This window comes from Scyliorhinus canicula, chromosome 3, assembly GCF_902713615.1.
Source record: "Scyliorhinus canicula chromosome 3, sScyCan1.1, whole genome shotgun sequence".
Taxonomy (NCBI): Eukaryota; Metazoa; Chordata; class Chondrichthyes; order Carcharhiniformes; family Scyliorhinidae; genus Scyliorhinus; species Scyliorhinus canicula.
Genome location: NC_052148.1, coordinates 192782326 through 192803214, shown reverse-complemented (window position 1 = coordinate 192803214; position 20889 = coordinate 192782326). Strand labels below are relative to the sequence as shown.

The following is a 20889-nucleotide window of genomic DNA, read 5'->3' as shown; positions in this document are numbered from 1 at the left end:
CTGAGGCAGTGGCTAACAATATGAGCAGTGGTGAGGTTGAAGATTTAACAACTCTCAACATGAAGCACTAAGTGATGAGGAAAGCCACGCTGAATGTAGGTTACCCACATTTTCCGAAATAATCCCCTTTCTGCCATTTTTGCTCAGACTCCTACTTAAGAAAAAGAGTAACTGCAACTTGATTTCAAGGTCAACTTGTAGTTTAAAAAAACACTTGACTTCTTAAATTATCATATGACGACTAAGGTTTCTGAAAGCACACCTTGCAAAATGAATTCAAAATAACCCTTTGCACATGTGCTATGGACATTTCAACGGCCAATGAAAAATGAGCATTCACCTTGCCTGGCCAACTAACGGGTAACAGAAAGATGTGCCACAATACATTTAACTGGTTTATGACCTAACATTCTTAGTTAGGTGAATGAAAAAAGCTGAAACATTGAAAATGCAAGTCAAATTTAGTTTTTAGAGCATGTGATATAATGTGTCGAGCCAGAGTGATATTTTAACATCTTTAAAACCCATCCACTTGTACAGAGTTAAAATAGGGTCAAATGGTTCAAATTCTCCACTCTGTTGACCACAAGCGTAGTACTGTTACTGGAAGAATAATTCAGAGCTATGCTTAATTCTTACTTTAAAAAAAAAATAAAGTGCCTAATTCTTTTTCCCCCAATTAAGGGGCAATTTAGCGTGGCCAATCCACCTACCCTGCTCATCTTTGGATTGTGGGGCAAGACCCACGCAGACACAGGGAGAATGTGTAAACTCTACATGGACAGTGACCCGGAGTCAGGACAGTGACCCAGGATTGAACCAGGTTCCTCAGCATCTTGAGGCAGCAGTGCTAACCACTGCACCATGCCACCCTGTTATGCTTAATTCTAGTTGGAATTCCACAGTTGGAAACTTTTGAAAAAAGGACCTGCATTTAAAATAGTGCTTTTCACAACCACGAGACATCTCAAAATGCTTTACAGTCAATTGGGTGCAGTTAGAGTGTAGTTACTGCTGTGATTTAAGGAGAGAGGCACGCAATTTGCATACAGCTAACTCCGACGATCAGCAATGTAATAATCTTCAGATAATTTGGGTTTTTTTGTGCTGATGAGGGACAAATATTGGTCAGGACATTGTGCTTTCCTGCCCAAATTCAAAATATTGGCATGAGATCTTTCACATCCACTTGAGCAGGTAGATAGGGCCTCGAACATCAGCTGAAAGACAGTCCAGTGTTAGCCTTGAGTTTGGTGCTCTTGAATTTCACAATACTTGGAAATAAGCTGCTATCACCAAAAGTGACCATCCAAAAACAAATTGGTTTATTCATGTTTTTTATTGAAGGAAATCTGCTGTCCACACCCAGTCTGAAGTATGTACTGCCCTCAGTTGTAACAAATTTGATAGAATTGAAGCAGTTTAACAAGAAGGACCACAACCTTCTGCTCATGGCAAATAGGATAGACAATAAACACCAGCCGACAAGCATCATTCACATCCAGAGAGTGAATTTAGAGTACATGGTATTGCTTTGTAGACAGGTAGTCCAAAAGTTTGATTGGGTTTCCCACCTTTCCAAGTGTACCATACCAAACCACAGACAAAACTTTAGCAGCGCAATTTCATAAAACAAAGCAAGATTTTGGCTTGGAGTAGAAAAGAACACAGTGGGTCCAAGAATGGACTGTTGCTTTTTACTCATACAGTGGGTCAACTCATGTAATCTATATGTTGATGCAAATATTTAATTCTAATTCAGATGGCAAGAAAAGCATAAGGTAGATGTGAAATGTAAGTAAACATTCAAATCTCAGACTAGAGTTGTTTTACTAACAAACAGTTAATGTTTCTTAGACTTGAACATCATTAGATGTTTCATTTTGCATATTGATAGAAACCCATTGCAAGGGGAGAATAAGCATGCTTAACCAGTCCTCTTTCCATTGATTTCCTTTGGGCAAGGAGCTCCAATACATTCTCTAAGCGAAATGAACAGGCAACTAAATTACTTACGCCCAGCCCATCATCAGATCCACTCTTGGCTTGTCATAAGGTTGCACATCATTTTTCCTCTCTCCCACTTTGTATACATCTGCCATCCATGCACAGCAAAGCTGGAGCTGGGATTTTGGTGTAATGGGAGATTGATCCAGTGGCATCCTCACCTTGCCAGATGTCCAATTTCACAACACTTACCAACTTGGGACATTTTTGGCATGGTGGAACTTTGACTCAAAAATTTTTATCCTGATCTACTAAACAGTGAAACAAAGGAGCTAACAAACAATCAGCAGAGTAAATGATCAGGAGGTAGTTCAATTTAAAAATAGCCCCAAACATTAAATTGATTGTTGTTGCAGAAATTAAATAAATCAGGGGTTTGTATGAATGGCAGTGATGGGAATGTGCCACAACTGTGGCACCTAGGCTGTTGTGGAGAGTTGTGGAGTTGTGATCACATCTGCAGTGAATTTCTGCATCTCCAGGATCTCAACTCATGGGACACCCATAGGGTTCCAAAGTTATATTTCCTTCTAGGTCACAGGGTTAAGGAGTCTCCTCATAGCGAGGTTAGAACCTGTAGGGGAAGCAAAGTTGGGGGTGGAGGAACCTTGACCCATTCTGCATAAACATGAGTGCCACGTGTACCTCTAGGGATGAGGCTCTGCTGCGAGTTTGAAGAATTTGGGTCTAATCTCAAATGCAAAAGCCATGATTGTAATTTCTAGATTGTTCATCGACCTTGCACTTAATTTTCCAGGTGCCTCGCCTTTGGTTGTGAAGCCATCATGACAATGACATTTCATATGACCATGACCAGGCTGTGTAACTTTATACCATCTTTTACATCAGGGTTTTCAAACCCAGAGTCACAACCCACTGGTGGATGGGTGTCGGGAAGGTCGGTGTGCGATCGGTCGTGTCCCTCCTGATCGCTGGAAAAGCGCCCAACAGCCACTTTTAGATTGAGAATGCCAGCAGCCATGTGAACCACTTAACCAGTTTTCTCATAAGGCTGGATGAGCAGCATTGTTCTTTCAGAAGCAGAACTCCACCTTGTAGAGAAAAAAACCAAACTGCCTGATGCTCTCTCCTCTATTATTCCATTATTCCAGGCCATGTCCCAGCAAACAAACATCAAGCTATTGCTTCACAGGCCGTCACTGACATCATTGTTTCTTCCCAAATCAACAGTTCTCCTCCTGTTTCTTCCAACTTGGGTTGTGATTCTTCCATTCTCACAGTTTGTCTGCCACATTTGTTCTACATCACTTCTCACACCAGTGCTACTGATAGGTCTTGCTTTTCTCTTAACCAAGGATTCCCCTCGAAGACTGACAGTATCCTTGACCTTATCCACTCCATTTCCCACATCTCTATACATACCCTTCCCCTCCCAGAACCATGACATAGCTGTACTTGTCCTCACTTTCCACCCCATGGTTGCTGAAGGTAGTTTTAGGTCACTCCCAATAGCTGCGACTCTCCTAAAAAGAATATTGAGATAATCACAACGCAACTTTCTTGGGATAAGGGTATTCCCGTACCAGCCTCCCCGAACAGGCACCGGAATGTGGCGACTAGGGGCTTTTCACAGCAACTTCATTTGAAGCCTACTTGTGACAATAAGCGATTTTCATTTTTCATTTCACTGACAAGGTCAGCATGCATTGCTCATCCCTAGTAAGAGAATGCAGGAGTGAGATGTCTTCTTGAAGGAATTTACACTTATAGAATACGAAGATCGGGCCATTGATCTACTTGGGCATCCAGCTAAGCAATGGCTTGATTTTAAAATTATCATCCTTATTTTCAAATCTCTTCATGGCCTTGCTCATCATCTGTGTAATCTTGTCCAGCCCCATAATCGTCAGATATTTGCACTCCTCTAATTCTGTTTTTTAATCTATTCCCAATTATAACTGCTCCATCCTTGGTAGCTGGGTATTTCAGTTATCTATGCACCAAGCCATAAAATTCCCTCACTATACTTCTTCAAATATCTCTTCTCTTTTAAGACATTCCTTAAAACATGCATCTTTAACCAAGCTTTTCGTCATCTGATCAAATATCTCCTTACGTGGCTCAGTGTCATGCTTCATCTTATAATGGGCCTGTGAAGTTCCTTAGGCGGTTCATTGTGTCAGAGGCACTACATGTAGAAGTTGTTGGTGTTATAGGCCAGGCCAACAGATTTCCTTCTCTGAAGGACACTAAGACAACAGTTGGGTTTTAATAGCAATTGAACCTCTTCATGATCGCCGTGATTGATGTTTTTTGTTTCTAGATTTTAAAAACTGAACTCAATTTCTCAGATTGGATTGGTGAGATTTTAACTTCATGTCTCAGCATTATTCATAAACGTCTGAAATATTAGTCCAGTCATATAACCCATATAATATAACAACAGTAACATGGCTCATTGTAGCTATAAATGTATAACATGAAATTTTGTTGAGCATTACTTATGTTGCACAACAAATGCAATAATTTCCATAAATAAAACACAATATTAAAAGTCACAGGAGGCTGGTTGAGTCTTTTGAATTGAACAGATTAAGATGTATGAAAATCATATGGGTGTGGGCTTTACAGCAATTCATTGATGGAATCCATTAAATTACACAATTGCACCTCGCCATCTCATGCCTGTTGAAGGTTTACTCCCCCGCCCCCTCCCCCATATATTGGCAATGCTGATCCAATATTGCAAGGAATGCACAAATTTGGCAATGGTATTTGAGATTCGAAGAGTAGAGGTTTCCAAACTGATGTCCCAAACCCTGGAAACGCCTTTCTAACGTTCGTTAGTCCTTTCTGAATTGATGTTGCAGAGCAGGTCCTCAGGTGCTGCAAAATGGCACCCTTTTCATAGAAGTCCCCACAGTGCAGAAGGCGGCCATTCGGTCCATCGGGTCTGCATTGGCCCTCTAAAAGAGCACCCCGCCGAGACTCAACCCTATCCCCAAAACCCAACCTCGGGGAAATTTAGCATAGCCAATCCACGTAACCTGCAAATCCTTGGACTGTGGGAGGCAGCCGGAGCACCCAGAGGAAGCTCACGCAAATGCAGGAAGAATGTATAGTCACCCACAGTCAGAATCGAACCGGTGTCTCTGGCAATGAGGTAGCAGTGCTAAGCACTGTGCCACCGTGCTGCCCCCATCATACCGATTCAATGCAGTCTCACAAGAATCCTAAATCAGACATCTGTATTCCATCATCTGCCTGCCTTTTGGTGCTTAAATGTGTTGCGCTGGGAGAATAGGTCCCAGAGCTGCAAACAGATTAAGGCTGTCAATAGGTGTATAAGAAGCCTCTCCTCCCCATCCTGATCTCCAGAATCAGAAGCCTCCCCAAGCAGGAAGGCTGCACCACAACTGCCAGCTCACCACGGAGCTCAGAAACTGGGTGAACAGCTTCCAACCCGCACTGTGTCTCCACAAATGATGACAAGATTCTGCACATGCCAAGTGCGCATGTGCAGACAGGTATCAGCAGCCGCTTTGCACCCAGTCATTTTGCACGGCCACTTTGTGTTGGCAGGAGAGACAGTGAAAGCTGGACAAGCGTTTCTGCCAAAGTACCTCTTAGGAGTAGTAATGGTAACAAGGGTGCATTGTCAAGAGGAGCACTCCCCTAAGTGCTTGGAACTCCTCTGTGCTGGCCAGGGAGGACTCTGTAAAGATCTCCACCATCTTTATGCAGACAGCTGCCTATGACGGGTCTGGCTTTGATGTCACAGGCACTGCAATGACCAGTGCAGGAAACACTCCCTCTGTCAGCAAACACAGCCAAAATAAAAACAAACCAACAGAGAAAAGATAAAACGCAGGGGGGATTGCAGAGACTATGTTAAGCTCAATGTTTAGTCCAGCGAACAGTAAAGTGCCCAATCTAAAGATGAGGTATCATTCCTCAAGCTGGTGTTGAAATTTATTGGAACACTGCAGCAGGCCACGGAAAGAATGGAAGCAAGGTGTCAAATTGAAATTGCAGGTAATCAGAAGCTTGGGGGTCAACCTTACAGGCTGCCAGAGGGATCCCACAAAACCATCTGCATTTGGTCTCCCCAGTGCAGAGGAGATTGATTGTGAGCACGGATTATAATAAGCTAAATTGAAAGTAGTATAAGTAAATTGCTTTGTCACCTGCAAGGAATATTTGGGGCCTTGGAAGGTGAGACGGTAAAAAGGCAATATTGTATCTTCTCCCCTTGCAGGGTTAAGTCCATGGAAAAGAGAGAGGGCTTTGCGGGTGTTGAAGAATGGGCTAGGTAAACAGAAAGGATGATCCCTTCACAATGCTGAAAGGGTAGGAAAGGACATGGTTGATGGTGGCAGCATTATGCTGGAGGTAGATAGCAAAGGATGATCTGTTAAATATACATTAACATAATCATGTCCAGTTGCAGTTACAAGATCATGCGGTGACAAAAAAAAGCAAGAACTTGACAAAAAATACTTTTTTTCTCAAGTTGTACCTAGAAAAACTGCGATAAAGTGTTCTAAGATATTGAGTGGCCAATGGCTATTCAAACATTAGAGACCAGATCCCTAGAATTCTAAGATCTTTAACCAAAATGTCTGTGGTGGTCAGCAGCTTCTTGAACTGCTGCTGTGCCTGTGGTATAGGTGCACCCACAGTACTATCAGAGAGTTCCAGGACTTTGATTCAGCAACAGAGACATAGCTCCAAGTTAGGATGTTGTATGGCGTGAAGGGGAACTTGTCGTTGGTGGCATCCACATGCATCTGCTGCCCTTGTCCTTCTCGGTGGTATAGCTTGTGGGTTTGGAAGGTGCTGACGAAGAAACCTTGGTGAGTGGTTGCAGTTGCGGCCCATGGAGTCACTGTTCAAAATACAGGTAAATGGAAGACAGATCTGCAAATGAGTCCATCAGCAACAAATGGGGAGAGAAACAGTCTGTGATTGGAGGAGCAGTATGAAGGAGGGTGGCCATGGTAAATTCTCTCACCTTCCTGTGAAGATGCAGGCCCCCTAACGGAGCACAGAGGTCAAGACTGCAGAGCGGATCAGAGAGGCCCATCAGGAACAGCACTCACCAAGCACTCCGCCTGTGGCAGCTGGAGTCTCATACAGGGTGGTGGGAGGAAGGAGGTCTTGGTACCTTCACAATTATCCTAAATTCCTCCTCAACAGTAAAATATCCAAATCCTGTCAGTCCAGGTTGAAAGTGAGAGTGAGTGAGCAAGAACTCAGAAACTGGGTGTGAGCTGGACACACACACGCCCTTCCCCTCCTTTTCCAGAAGTCTGTCAATAAAGCAGGCTGGTTGAAGAGAAAAGCTTAGGCTGAAATACAGCCCACTTCCAAATCCCACATTTGGCTCATTTAAATATACCATCATCAGATTCGCCGGGGGTCCGGGGTTTACCGGCCATGCCTGGGAGATGTCTCCAGAGCAGCGTTTAGTACTGGACCACACAAATGTAGACCAGTCATAATGGCACTGCAGCGGTCTCCCAGGCCATTGGAGACCTAGGGTGGTCGGAGACAAGTAGGGTGGCCCTCTGACTAGCACCTGGACACTGCCCACGTGGCACCTGAGCACTGCCACCCATGTACCCTAACAATGCCACTCCAGGACCACTAGGCTGCCACTGTCAGACTGGCAGGGGCTGTGCCACGGCATCAGGATGGCAGTACCTGGGTGCCAGGTTGCCCAGGCCAGGGTACGGTTCAGAGGTGCCTTACCCATGAGAGGTGGGGTGAGGGGGTTTCGAGGACCCAGAAGAGGCAGGTTGGGTGAAGTGGGAGTTGGGGATGTCTGGACACCGTGGTGAGGGAAGGGGTAGTCAAAAGATCAGGCTGCCTTTAAAAATGGCGCATTGACCCGCGAGTAGTCTCCTGCACTGGTGGCGACATGTGCAACTTCCAGAGAAATTTTATTTAAGCACTCTTTGCCTGATGTTTGGAGGAGATTTGGGCTAGAGTTTGGTTAGATCGATGGCTTAACATTCCCACATCAAAGGGATATCAATAAATACAAGGCTAGGTAGCAGTAAAATAAAGATACATTATCGAACTTTGAAGCCTCGAGAACTCGGTCTGTGAGGAAAATGACAGAGGCCATCTAGAGTTTTCCAACCTGTGATGGCCCTGCCCCCTTCACCATCTGTCCAAGTGCTGTTGGCCACAGGTCTCCTCCAGTTCCTTGGCCAGGTCTTTCACCTTCTTCTGCCGGGTCTGATGACCAGCAGACATGCCACTCCCGAGGTGGGGCGGGGGGGCGCACTTCTCCTCCACACCTTCAGCTACATTTTCCCATCAAAATTCTCCCGTTCAAGTAAAAAGAGCTCAGTTCTGCGTCTTCGAGCCAGAGCTACCCTGTGAGAGACCACACACTATAACCGCCACCGAAGTCCTAGATTAGAATATTTAAGTGAGCCATTAGGCTTATTTAAATACGTCTACGCCAGGTTCACCCCATGCCTGGGACATAACGGCTCTGCCTGGGAGGCCTCGGCAAGATGTTGTTTAGCATTGGTTTCCACAAACCAGGCGTAATGACACCGGGACGGGGGGGAAGGGGGTCTCCCAGGCCATTAGAGACCCCCCCTGGGTGGTCAGGCTCTGGGCGGGGTGGTACCCTGGCATTCCCACTGGTGCTGGACAGTTTGGCAGTGCCACCCTGGTAAGGTGCCCAGGTGGCAGGTTGTCCATGCCTGGGATTGCTTCAAGCCCCCCTCTTCGGCCCCTGAGCCAGTGGTAATTATTTCATTGGATGCTGAAAGGTGTTTGACAGGGTGGAGCGAGGGTATCTGTTTAAGATCCTGGAAAGATTTGGTTTTGGACCAAAATTTATATCTTGGATCCAGCTACATAAACGGCCCCCAATGCGAATGTCTTGAGCTTGAAATATTTCCATCAGAAGAGAGGCATGAGTGTCCATTGTCCACACGATTGTTTGCCTTGGTAATTGAGCCTATGGCCATAGCATTGAGGTCATCAATGGGTTTTGGGGGGGGGGGGGGGGGCAGCGCCGGCCTTAGGGTTGCTGGCGCCCCGGGCAAGCTGAACTTCGGCGCCCTTGGGGGGGGGGCCGAGAGGGGGGGGGGGGGGGCCGAGAGGGGGGCGGGGCCGAGAGGGGCGGACCCGAGGGGGGGCGGGACGGGCGGACCCGAGGGGGGGGGGGGGGGGGGGGGCGGGGCGGGCAGATCCGAGGGGGGGGGGGCGGTGGGACGGACCCGAGGCGGGGGGGGGGGGGGGGGGGGGGGGGGGAGCGGACCGAGCGGAGGGGCGGACCGGGGGGGGGGGGGGGGGGGGGGGGGTGCCCTGGGGGAGTGCGGCCCAACTGCGCATGCGCGGGACCCGAGTCTGGCGCCCCCTAGCACATGGCGCCCCGGGCAACAGCCCGAGTTGCCGGTGCCTTGAGCCGGCCCTGGGGGGGGGGGGGGCAAGTAACCATAGTGTCTGTGTGCCGCGATGATTTTTAATTTGTGACAGAGGGGATAATAGATCTGTTTAGTTTTGTCTCCTTCTCAGGATATAAATTGAACCTGGGCAAAAATTAATGCTTTCCAGTGAATCTCCCATGGAGGGGAGTCGTTCTGGGGAGGTTGCCTTTTCACCTTGCCAGGTCCAGCTTCTATTATCTGGAAATCCGGTGGCCCACAATTGGGTCCACTTCATAAACTAAATTTTGTGGGTCTGGTAAATGGCGTCAAGTTGGATTTGAAGCAGTGAGATCATCCTCTTCTGTCCCTAAGTGCAAGAACTCTTGTAGGAGATGATCATTGCCTGAAGCTTGTGCAATGCGTGAATATTACTTGCCACGTATCAGCCTACTCTTGAATGCTGTTGAGATCTTGTTGCATTCTGACATAGACTGCTTCAGTATGAGTTGTGAATGGTGCTGAACATTACCATCAGCTAACATCCCCACTTCTGACCTGATGATGGAGGGAAGGTCCTTGATGAAGCAGGAAGATGTTTGGGCCTAGGACATAACCCTGACGAACTCCTGCACAGGACCTGGGACTGAGATGATTAACCTCCCAACAACCACAACCATCTTCTCCTTTAAGCTAGATATGACTCCAACCAATGGAGAGTTACGAATTGATATTTCTCAGCATTGACACAGGAAGTTCAAAAATGGTAGTTCCTAAAAGAATCTTTTGACAAAGTAAACCACAAACAAGTCAAAAGAGCTAGATTTCTGGCCATATGGATTTGTTGTTTCTCACCAGCATGGCAATTAGGGCAAACTGTTTTGGAAGTGTACATTTTATTAAACCTGTGAAAACCTATTTCAAATGGCAGTACAAATCTGCAGACAGCCCAATTGGTGGACAAAGCATGGTAGGAAACAAGAAAACTAACTACGGTAACACTAGAGATGCATTAAAATAATATTTTTAAAAACAACTTTTTCTCCATCTCCCTTTTCTCAGCAATGTTTCCTTTTTTTTGCCCACTAGGCTTAACACCTTATAATCGTCAGGTCAGGCTCCAGACGATCAATGATTGTTTGGTAACCATTCCCTTGAAGATACCAGTTGCTATCCAAGTGCGATCTTCCATTTCTTTTCCACCTCCTCTTGCCCTTTCTCCTAGAAAGATAGCAAAGTCATTCAACTTCCCAATAACGGCTTGGGTGGGGAGTGAATCAGAGCTCAAAGTTGCATCCATCCCTGGCCCTTTATTATAATGGCAACCTTTGTGGCTATGTTCTACAACATGGCTAAACAAATCTGTTCAAAACAAAAACTAAACAAGTTATTCCTCACTACAAAAATTAAGTGATACATTTAAACCAACACAAGAATTGAGAGGAGTACCTGACAGTTTAAACAGCAGCTCTGACGCCACCTTACAAGACATATCCTGGCTGAACAGTTCGGAGGCAGCAGTAACTTCAGACATCTTCTTTGATTTCTCAGGAGGCATCTGCATTGCTGGGGACTCAAATAGGTAGCCAGATTGAGGTGATAGAATAGGATCAGGCGGTGTTGATCTCTCTTCAGGCTCATCCTTAGCTTTAAATTTTGAAGTTAAAGTTCCCCTTTGGTTTCCAGCTGTTAATACAAAAGAGCAAAATACATGAGTACAGCTCTATAAGATATGGATTTATGGGCAGAGTGTATTTCCTACCCAATGGGCTATTCTACAGATAGTTAATCTAGTGCAAGGGTTCTCCTCATTGTATAGGACCTGATTTGGTTATTCCATTCCAGTAAAAAATGCACTCTCACGGTAATGACTCATTCTAGTGTACAGTTCCAAGAGCAGAAGAAGCCCTTTAGTACTTCAGCAAAGCAGCTTTGTTCATGTGTGAATAGAGCAAGAATGATTACACTTGTCACGAGGAATTCATTTTGGGAGTGCACCTTCCATAACTTATTTTTCCATTGAAATGAATGGAAATCCATGTGGAATGAAAAACTGAATTCCTTGCGTGGAAGAATCTCCCCATCATTGAGCAGGAAACATCGCCAGCTGATTGGAAACCTGTTCTTAGCAACTTCAGAGGTTACTATAAATTTCCCAGGGGTAGAAACTCCAACTTCTTTTTCCATCTTGTGCTTGGAAATACTGAGACAATTACTATGCACTCAATAAAATGGTTAAATCAACACAGACTATATTTCAAATTTGGGACCCCTCTGGTCTGTATGGTTTGGTACTCCAAATATGCATTAAAACATTGTGCCATTTGTGGAGGTAGGACGCCAATTTATGATGCATTACTGAGCCTATTCATGAAGTAACAATATTTACAGGGCAATTAAGATTTTTTAAATTTTCAGACTTTTTACAGTTCCGATTTTTTAATTTGTAAAACAATTTGTAAAAATTTTTGCAATAAAAATGAATCCTATTCTCCTATTCCAAAGCATTTCCCCCATTAATTCTCACACCATCAATACAGGGAAAAGTTAAGCAAATGGCTTGACATTTTGAACAAGTGAAAAAGTGAACCTTCCTTCAGATTATTTTAAATTAAACTCTGAATATAGGACCAGAGGAATACATTTAAATTAATGACAAATAATTTAAAACAAGTATTCAGAACATACCAGGCAACTCAGAAGAAGCTAAACATTAAGGACATTCAGAAAAGGATGGGCGCTAAAATTGTGCATTCAGCCACTGGAGAATGAGCTTTTTCAGGCCCGATTGCTTTTTCCCATTCTCTATTTAGAATTCTCATGTACAATTTTCCCATTTAAAAAAAAAAATGTTTTTATTCTCCATTTTCACATTTTCCTTCAAAATTTACACCCCACCCACAGACAGTAAACGATAACAAATACAAAATCAATCCCCTTAACAATAACATCGATCCCATCCTCCCACCACCCCAAACAACGGCCCACCTGTCAATATATGCATCCAATAAAACAAACCCTCCCACGGTGGAAAAAAAACAAAGGAGGAAAAGAAAAAAGGAGTCTGGGACCGTCCATGGTCACCATAGAGTCCACTGCTTCTTTCCCCCCCCCCCCCCCCCCCCCACCCCAAGAGTTGTAAACCACCCCGCCCTCTCCAACTCCTCCCGTCCACTGCCTCTTGTAAAACTCCTTCCCCCAACCTCGGTTCCTTCCCCCCAACTTTCCACCCAGGCTAGACCACTTGGACCCTGTTCTGCCAGGCTCCGATGGCCGCAGCCCCTCCCTCCACCTCACTCCCGTTCACTGGCCGGCTTAAACCGGCCAGCGTGGAGTCCCCCGCCCGGGTCCCTTCCCCCCTTGCCCGGCCCTAGGAAAGACCAGAAATCCCCTTTTAGCACACACACCCCGCATATCCACCTACACCCTAAAGAGCCCTCACTTCGAGTGAAAGTCCCATCACCTCCCTTGTCCAAATATATACAACATCGGCTCCTTTAGCCCATACTCCCGCACGCAGTGAAACAAAAATAAAATAAAATACAGTCATGAGGTTACACCTGCACATGGCCATTTCTCAATTCTGCCACAGTCCTTCTGCCTTCGCAAACTCCTCCGCTGCTTCTGCCGTTCCAAAAAGTCCTTGAGCTTGTAAGTCACCCTCAGCTTTGCTGGATATACAATGCCGCTCTGCACCTTGCTAATGTACAGTACCCTCGTCACCTGGTTGAAAGCAGCCCGCCTCCTCACCAGCTCCACCGTTAAGTCCTGGTATACACCTATACCAGCTCCAGCCCACTGCACCACCCGCTTCTGCTTGGTCCAGCACAGGACCTCTCCTTCACACTGTATCTACGGAAGCACAGAATCACTACCTTTGGCGGCTCACTCGCCTTTGGTACAGGCCTCCACGACTGATGAGCCCGATCCAGTTCATATCGGGAGGGATCCTCCCCCTCCCCCAATAGTTTTGCCAGCATCGCAGCAAAATACTCCGTCGGCCTCGGTCCTTCAACTCCTTGTTGATGGAAAGTAATGGAAGGGTACTGAGGGATAGGATTTCTGAGCATCTGGAAAGATACTGCTTGATTAGGGATAGTCAGCACGGATTTGTGAAGGGTAGGTCTTGCTTTACAAGTCTTATTGACTTCTTTGAGGAGGTGACCAAGCATGTGGATGAAGGTAAAGCAGTGGATGTAGTGTACATGGATTTTAGTAAGGCATTTGATAAGGTTCCCCATTGTAGGCTCGTTCAGAAAGTAAGAAGGCATGGGATAGTGGGAAATTTGGCCAGTTGGATAACAAACTGGCTAACCGATAGAAGACAGAGAGTGGTGGTGGATGGCAAATATTCAGCCTGGAGCCCAGTTATCAGTGGCGTACCGCAGGGATCAGTTCTGGGTCCTCTGCTGTTTGTGATTTTCATTAACGACTTGGATGAGGGAGTTGAAGGGTGGGTCAGTAAATTTGCAGATGATACGACGATTGGTAGAGTTGTGGATAGTGAGGAGGGCTGTTGTCGGCTTCAAAGAGACATAGATAGAATGCAGAGCTGGGCTGAGAAGTGGCAGATGGAGTTTAACCCTGACAAGTGTGAGGTTGTCCATTTTGGAAGGACAAATATGAATGCAGAATACAGGGTTAACGGTAGGGTTCTTGGCAATGTGGAGGAGCAGAGAGATCTTGGGGTCTATGTTCATAGATCTTTGAAAGTTGCCACTCAAGTGGATAGAGCTGTGAAGAAGGCCTATGGTGTGCTAGCGTTCATTAGCAGAGGGATTGAATTTAAGAGCCGTGAGGTGATGATGCAGCTGTACAAAACCTTGGTGAGGCCACATTTGGAGTACTGTGTGCAGTTCTGGTCGCCTCATTTTAGGAAGGATGTGGAAGCTTTGGAAAAGTGCAAAGGAGATTTACCAGGATGTTGCCTGGAATGGAGAGTAGGTCATATGAGGAAAGGTTGAGGGTGCTAGGCCTTTTCTCATTAGAACGGAGAAGGATGAGGGGCGACTTGATAGGGGTTTATAAGATGATCAGGGGAATAGATAGAGTAGACAGTCAGAGACTTTTTCCCCGGGTGGAACACACCATTACAAGTGGACATAAATTTAAGATAAATGGTGGAAGATATAGAGGGGATGTCAGAGGGAGGTTCTTTACCCAGAGAGTAGTGGGGGCATGGAATGCACTGCCTGTGGAAGTAGTTGAGTCGGAAACGTCAGGGGCCTTCAAGCGGCTATTGGATAGGTACATGGATTAGGGTAGAATAATGGAGTGTAGGTTAACTTCTTAAGGGCAGCATGGTAGAATTGTGGATAGCACAATTGTTTCACAGCTCCAGGGTCCCAAGTTCGATTTCGACTTGGGTCACTGTCTGTGTGGAGTCTGCACATCCTCCCCGTGACTGCGTGGGTTTCCTCCGGGTACTCCGGTTTCCTCCCACAGTCCAAAGATGTGCAGGTTGGGTGGATTGGCCATGAAAAATCGTCCAAAATTCTATGATTAACCTAGGACAAAAGATCGGCGCAACATCGTGGGCCGAAGGGCCTGTTCTGTGCTGTATTGCTCCATCTAGCTATCCTTCGGACAGCCCCACAATCCTCAAATTCTGTTGCCTGGATCCGTTTTCCAGGTCTTCCATTTTTCCTCGCAGATCCTTGTTAATCTCCATCACCTTCCGCATCTCCTTCCCCATCGAGGTAAGTTGATCACCGTGCTGCAATAATGTCTCCTCCACTTCCTTCAGCACCTCTCCTTGCTTCCGCACCTCCGCCACTGCGCTCTACACCGCCGTCGTCACCGGGGAAATCGCCTCCTCCACCAACACAGTCAAAACCTCCCTCATCTCCTTCCTCATTGTCTCCATGTATTTTGTAAACTGCCTTTCGAATTCCTCAGCGTAGTTATTTCTTCAGCCTAAGCAATGCAGCCTCCCCTGGTGCTCCAGCCTCCATTTTCTTTACTGACCCCGTGGTGACCTTTCTACTCCCCGACGGACTTTCAGCTGTTTTCACGGCCGTTTTGTTTACCGGTCCTCGACAAATCCCTTCCCTGTGCTTTCTCCTGACGTTTACCGCTTTCGTTGCCCCTAGAACCAGGCGTCAATCCCCGACAATGCTGTTCCCGAACAGGAGCCCTCCAACGCGCAGCTGCCTCCCGGCCGCCGTCACCGGAAGTCAACCACAATTTTCCCTTCTTATGAGACAGTGACCAACTGAGATCGTCTTTGACTGCATACTTCTCCCTTGCTCTACTGGCTAAGGCCTGATGATAATTGTGCAGCATACCTGGTTCTTAAGGTCTTCCAGTGCAGAGCAGCATATCGGGGCAAGTGAAACCATGCCCCAATTTTATGGCACTAATCTTACCTGGTTATGGAAGGGGTTCAGGAGTGTGGTCAGAGTTGGTTGAGGGGGCGGGGAGGCATTATGTGGAGTCAAGGGATCAGTACCATAGTTACCCAGAAGCTTGAAGTGGATTTAATCCTTCTAATCTTTCCTGGGTAACTATTCTGCCAAGAGAGTCAGAATCATCCAAAGTCTTCAATTTAAAATCAGAGTTATAGATGATTCCCTGTGTGGTGTAATTGTCCAAACGGGAGTTTACATTTGCCAAACAATCCGCGTGCAGTCCTTGCGTGGAGAAGACCTGGCGGGAGGGGGGAATGTTTTGTGGTATCTCTCAGGTAAAAACCCCCAGGGAATGGAGGTTCTGGGTCATAACCCAATCTATCCAGATTTTCACAGGACAGAGCATTCCATGAGACAGCTGCTCACTGCAAAGCAAGCATCAATTGCCTCCTCTCTAACCAATCTCTCAGCCTAATAAAGAATGAATTACGTTTGCTGTTTGTGTTACATGGTATGGTGATTAGCAGTGCTGCCTCAGTGCCACGGGCCTGGTTCAATTTCGACCTCGGGTCACTGATTGTGTGGAGTTTGCACATTCTCCCAGTGTCTGCGTGGGTTTCCTTCGGGTGGTCTGATTTCCTCCCACAGTCCAAAGGTGCGCAGGTTAGGTGGATTGGCCATGCTAAATTGTGCCTTAATGCCCATGGTTACAGGGATAAAGGTTGGAGAAGTGGACCTCAGTAGGATGTTCTTTAAGAGGGTGGGTGCGGACTCAATGGGCCAAATGGCCTCCTTCTGCACTGTAGGTATTCTATGATTCTGTGTTTACCTTATGCCTAGGGGCTTGCTGTACCATCATTATAAAGATATAACATATATACAAGGCTAAAATTTGGCGATTTTCTACCATCTGCCAACTTACATTATTCACTTACCACCAGAAATATGCTCTCCCCTGGTCCTCACCCCCTACAACCTTACCATAGAAATCATGCAGTACAGATGATCATTCAGCCCATTGAGTTTGCACCGACCCAACCAAGAACATCCTACCTAGGGCCCTGCCTCACCGCCGCAACCCCACTTAACTTGAACATCTTTGGACTGTGGGAGGAAGCCGGGGCATCCGGAGGAAACCCACGCAGACAGAGGGAGAAACAGAGTGTCACCCAAGATCGAATCCAACCTGGTCTCTGGTGCTGTGATGCAGCAAAATGAAGGCTCCACTACATTTGGATTCACTGCACCTTTCCAGTCCTTGTTTTTCTGAAAATTTACCAGCTACATTTGAGCTGTAAATAACATATATTTAAGTCCAAAATAAGTTGATATCAATCTAATTTCCCCCCCTCATTCCACAACTTCTATATAGCATCAGGCATACTTTGATACAAACTCCCGAACCACCATGTCATATGTAGCTTGGTTTTACACCACCACAAATGTATCAGTGGTGTCATCTATAGACATAGCAAATTTTATTGTAAAATTAGAAGACAGAACAGAAATTAGAACCTGTAGATTGGTCCCAGTGCATATACAACACTTCTACTAATCCCATTCATCATTAATCTTGCTCTTAGACAAAATATAGGTTGTTCTTTGGGATAAGCACTGTAACAAAGAAAATCATACTAAATACCCCAGAACATTTCATGACAACGCCAAGAAGTTGGAAGTCAAGGTATAGAGCGTTCTTACAGAAATAAGGTTTGAGCTCCCATTGACAGATTCAGTATAAACAACATATTACAGTGCCAAAAAAAACCCCATAAAACAGAAACACAAATCTGGGATAATGCTAAGTTTTACCAAAAGACTTTTTAAGCTTTCAGAGAAAGGTTTGCTAAAATTTCGTGAACAGACACTGTCCTGACAGAGTGAGGGAATTAGGAGACATTTGTCATTTTAAACAACCACGATCTTGTGGAATGGTGGAGCAGGCTCGAGGGGCCGAATGGCTTACAGCTCCTAATTTATACGTTCGTACGCAAGTTTCCAGCAAAACATATTGGGCCTTTTAAAAAAAAATAAACATTTTATTGAGGCATTTTTGGTATAGTAACAATAACAAAATAAAAAATTTACATGAATCCATAAACATAGTGCAACAGCCATTTACCTCTCGTACAGGTCCCACCCCTTATTGATCACCTACTCTAATCTAAACTACTCCCCCACCCCGCCTCTGCCGACGATTAATTTCCCGCAAAGAAGTCGACGAACGGTTGCCACCTCCGGGTGAACCCTAACAGTGACACTCTCAAGGTGAACTTCATTTTCACCAAACAGAGAAAGCTAGCCACGTCCGATAGCCAGGTCTCCAACTTTGGGGGCTTTGAGTCCCTCCAAGCTAATAGTATGAGTCTTCGGGCTACCAGGAAAGCAAAGGCCAGAACGTCTGCCGCAGAACTGATTGGAACATGATTGGTTACAGTGCTTATCCCAAAGAACAACCTATATTTTGTCTAAGAGTATGAAGTCTGGAACAGATTGGGAAACAGATTTTGGAATGGTGCAGAAGTCACAGGGTAGTAGTCATGGGTGACTTCAACTTCCCAAACATTGAGTGGAAACTATTTAGATCAAATAGTTTGGATGGGGTGGTGTTTGTGCAGTGTGTCCAGGAAGCTTTTCTAACACAGTATGTAGATTGTCCGACCAGAGGGGAGGCCATATTGGATTTGGTACTTGGTAATGAACCAGGGCAGGCGATAGATTTGTTAGTGGGGGAGCATTTTGGAGGTAGTGACCACAATTCTGTGACTTTCAATTGGGGGTAGGGTAAATACAATGCTGTCAGACAGGAATTGAAGTGCATAAGTTGGGAACATAGGCTGTCGGGGAAGGACACTAGTGAAATGTGGAACTTGTTCAAGGAACAGGTACTGCGTGTCTTTGATATGTATGTCCCTGTCAGGCAGGGAAGAGATGGTCGAGTGAGGGAACCATGGTTGACAAGAGAGGTTGAATGTCTTGTTAAGAGGAAGGAGACGACTTATGTAAGGCTGAGGAAACAAGCTTTACAGACAGGGTGCTGGAAGGATACAAGATAGACAGGAGGGAACTGAAGAAAGGGATTAGGAGAGCTAAGAGAGGGCATGAAAAATCTTTGGTGGGTAGGATCAAGGAAAACCCCAAGGCCTTTTACACATACGTGAGAAATATGAGAATGACTAGAGCGAGGGTAGGTCCGATCAAGGACAGTAGCGGGAGATTGTGTATTCAGTCTGAAGAGATAGGAGAAGTCTTGAATGAGTACTTTTCTTCAGTATTTACAAACGAGAGGGGCCATATTGTTGGAGAGGACAGTGGGAAACAGACTGGTAAGCTCGAGGAGATACTTGTTAGGAAGGAAGATGTGTTGGGCGTTTTGAAAAACTTGAGGATAGACAAGTCCCCCGGGCCTGACGGGATATATCCAAGGATTCTATGGGAAGGAAGAAATGAAATTGCAGAGCCGTTGGCAATGACCTTTTCGTCCTCACTGTCAACAGGGGTGGTACCAAGGGATTGGAGAATGGTGAATGTCGTGCCCCTGTTCAAAAAAGGGAATAGGGATAACCCTGGGAATTACAGGCCAGTTAGTCTTACTTCAGTGGTAGGCAAAGGAATGGAAAGGGTACCGAGGGATAGGATTTTGGAGCATCTGGAAAGATACTGCTTGATTAGGGATAGTCAGTACGGATTTGTGAGGAGTAGGTCTTGCCTTACAAGTCTTATTGACTTCTTTGAGGAGGTGACCAAGCATGTGGATGAAGGTAAAGCAGTGGATGTAGTGTACATGGATTTTAGTAATGCATTTGATAAGGTTCCCCATGGTAGGCTTATGCAGAAAGTAAGGAGGCATGGGATAGTGGGAAATTTGGCCAGTTGGATAACAAACTGGCTAACCGATAGAAGTCAGAGAGTGGTGGTGGATCGCAAATATTCAGCCTGGAGCCCAGTTACCAGTGGCGTACTGCAGGGATCAGTTCTGGGTCCTCTGCTGTTTGTGATTTTCATTAAATGACTTGGTTGAAGGGTGGGTCAGTAAATTTGCAGATGATACGAAGATTGGTGGAGTTGTGGATAGTGAGGAGGGCTGTTGTCGGCTTCAAAGAGACATAGATAGGATGCAGAGCTGGGCTGAGAAATGGCAGATGGAGTTTAACCCTGACAAGTGTGAGGCTGTCCATTTTGGAAGGACAAATATGAATGCGGAATACAGGGTTAACGGTAGGGTTCTTGGCAATGTAGAGGAGCAGAGAGATCTTGAGGTCTACGTTCAGAGATCTTTGAAAGTTGCCAGTCAAGTGAATAGAGCTGTGAAGAAGGCCTATGGTGTGCTAGCGTTCATTAGCAGAGGGATTGAATTTAAGAGCCGTGAGGTGATGATGCAGCTGTACAAAACCTTGGTGAGGCCACATTTGGAGTACTGTGTGCAGTTCTGGTCACCTCATTTTAGGAAGGCTGTGGAAGCTTTGGAAAAGGTGCAAAGGAGATTTACCAGGATGTTGCCTGGAATAGAGAGTAGGTCTTACGAGGAAAGGTTGAGGGTGCGAGGTCTTTTCTCATTAGAACGGAGAAGGATGAGGGCAACTTGATAGAGGTTTATAAGATGATTAGGGGAATAGATAGAGTAGACAGTCAGAGACTTTTTCCCCGGGTAGAGCAAACCATTACAAGGGGACATAAATTTAAGGTAAATGGTGGAAGATATAGGGGGGATGTCAGAGGTAGGTTCTTTACCCAGAGAGTAGTGGGGGCATGGAATGCACTGCCTGTGGAAGTAATTGAGTTGGAAACATTAGGGACCTTCAAGTGGCTATTGGATAGGTACATGGATTAAGATAGAATAATGGAGTGTAGATTAATTTGTTCTTAAGGGCAGCACGGTAGCATTGTGGATAGCACAATAGCTTCACAGCTCCAGGGTTCCAGGTTTGATTCCGGCTTGGGTCACTGTCTGTGTGGAGTCTGCACATCCTCCCCGTGTGTACGTGGGTTTCATCCGGGTGCTCCGGTTTCCTCCCACAGTCCAAAGATGTGCAGGTTGGGTGGATTAGCCATGATAAATTGCCCTTAGTGTCCAAAATTCTATGATAATCTATGATTAACCTAGGACAAAAGTTCGGCACAACATCGTTGGCCGAAGGGCCTGTTCTGTGCTGTATTTCTCTATGTTCTATGTTCTC

The 20889-nt window shown here is 45.8% G+C and overlaps 1 protein-coding gene across 5 annotated transcripts in view; it reads right to left on the bottom strand.

Moving 5' to 3' along the window:
- znf827 (zinc finger protein 827) overlaps positions 1-20889 on the bottom strand; it is a 197865-nt gene that overhangs the window by 89969 nt on the left and 87007 nt on the right. For all 5 annotated transcript variants that reach the window (XR_005460047.1, XM_038791929.1, XM_038791926.1 and 2 more), the window contains exon 5: positions 10812-11048. Coding sequence is in view for 4 of the 5 variants with exons in the window: in XM_038791929.1 (XP_038647857.1) it covers positions 10812-11048 (237 nt within the window). In the remaining variant the exon portion in view is untranslated. The remainder of the gene's footprint in view (positions 1-10811; positions 11049-20889) is intronic.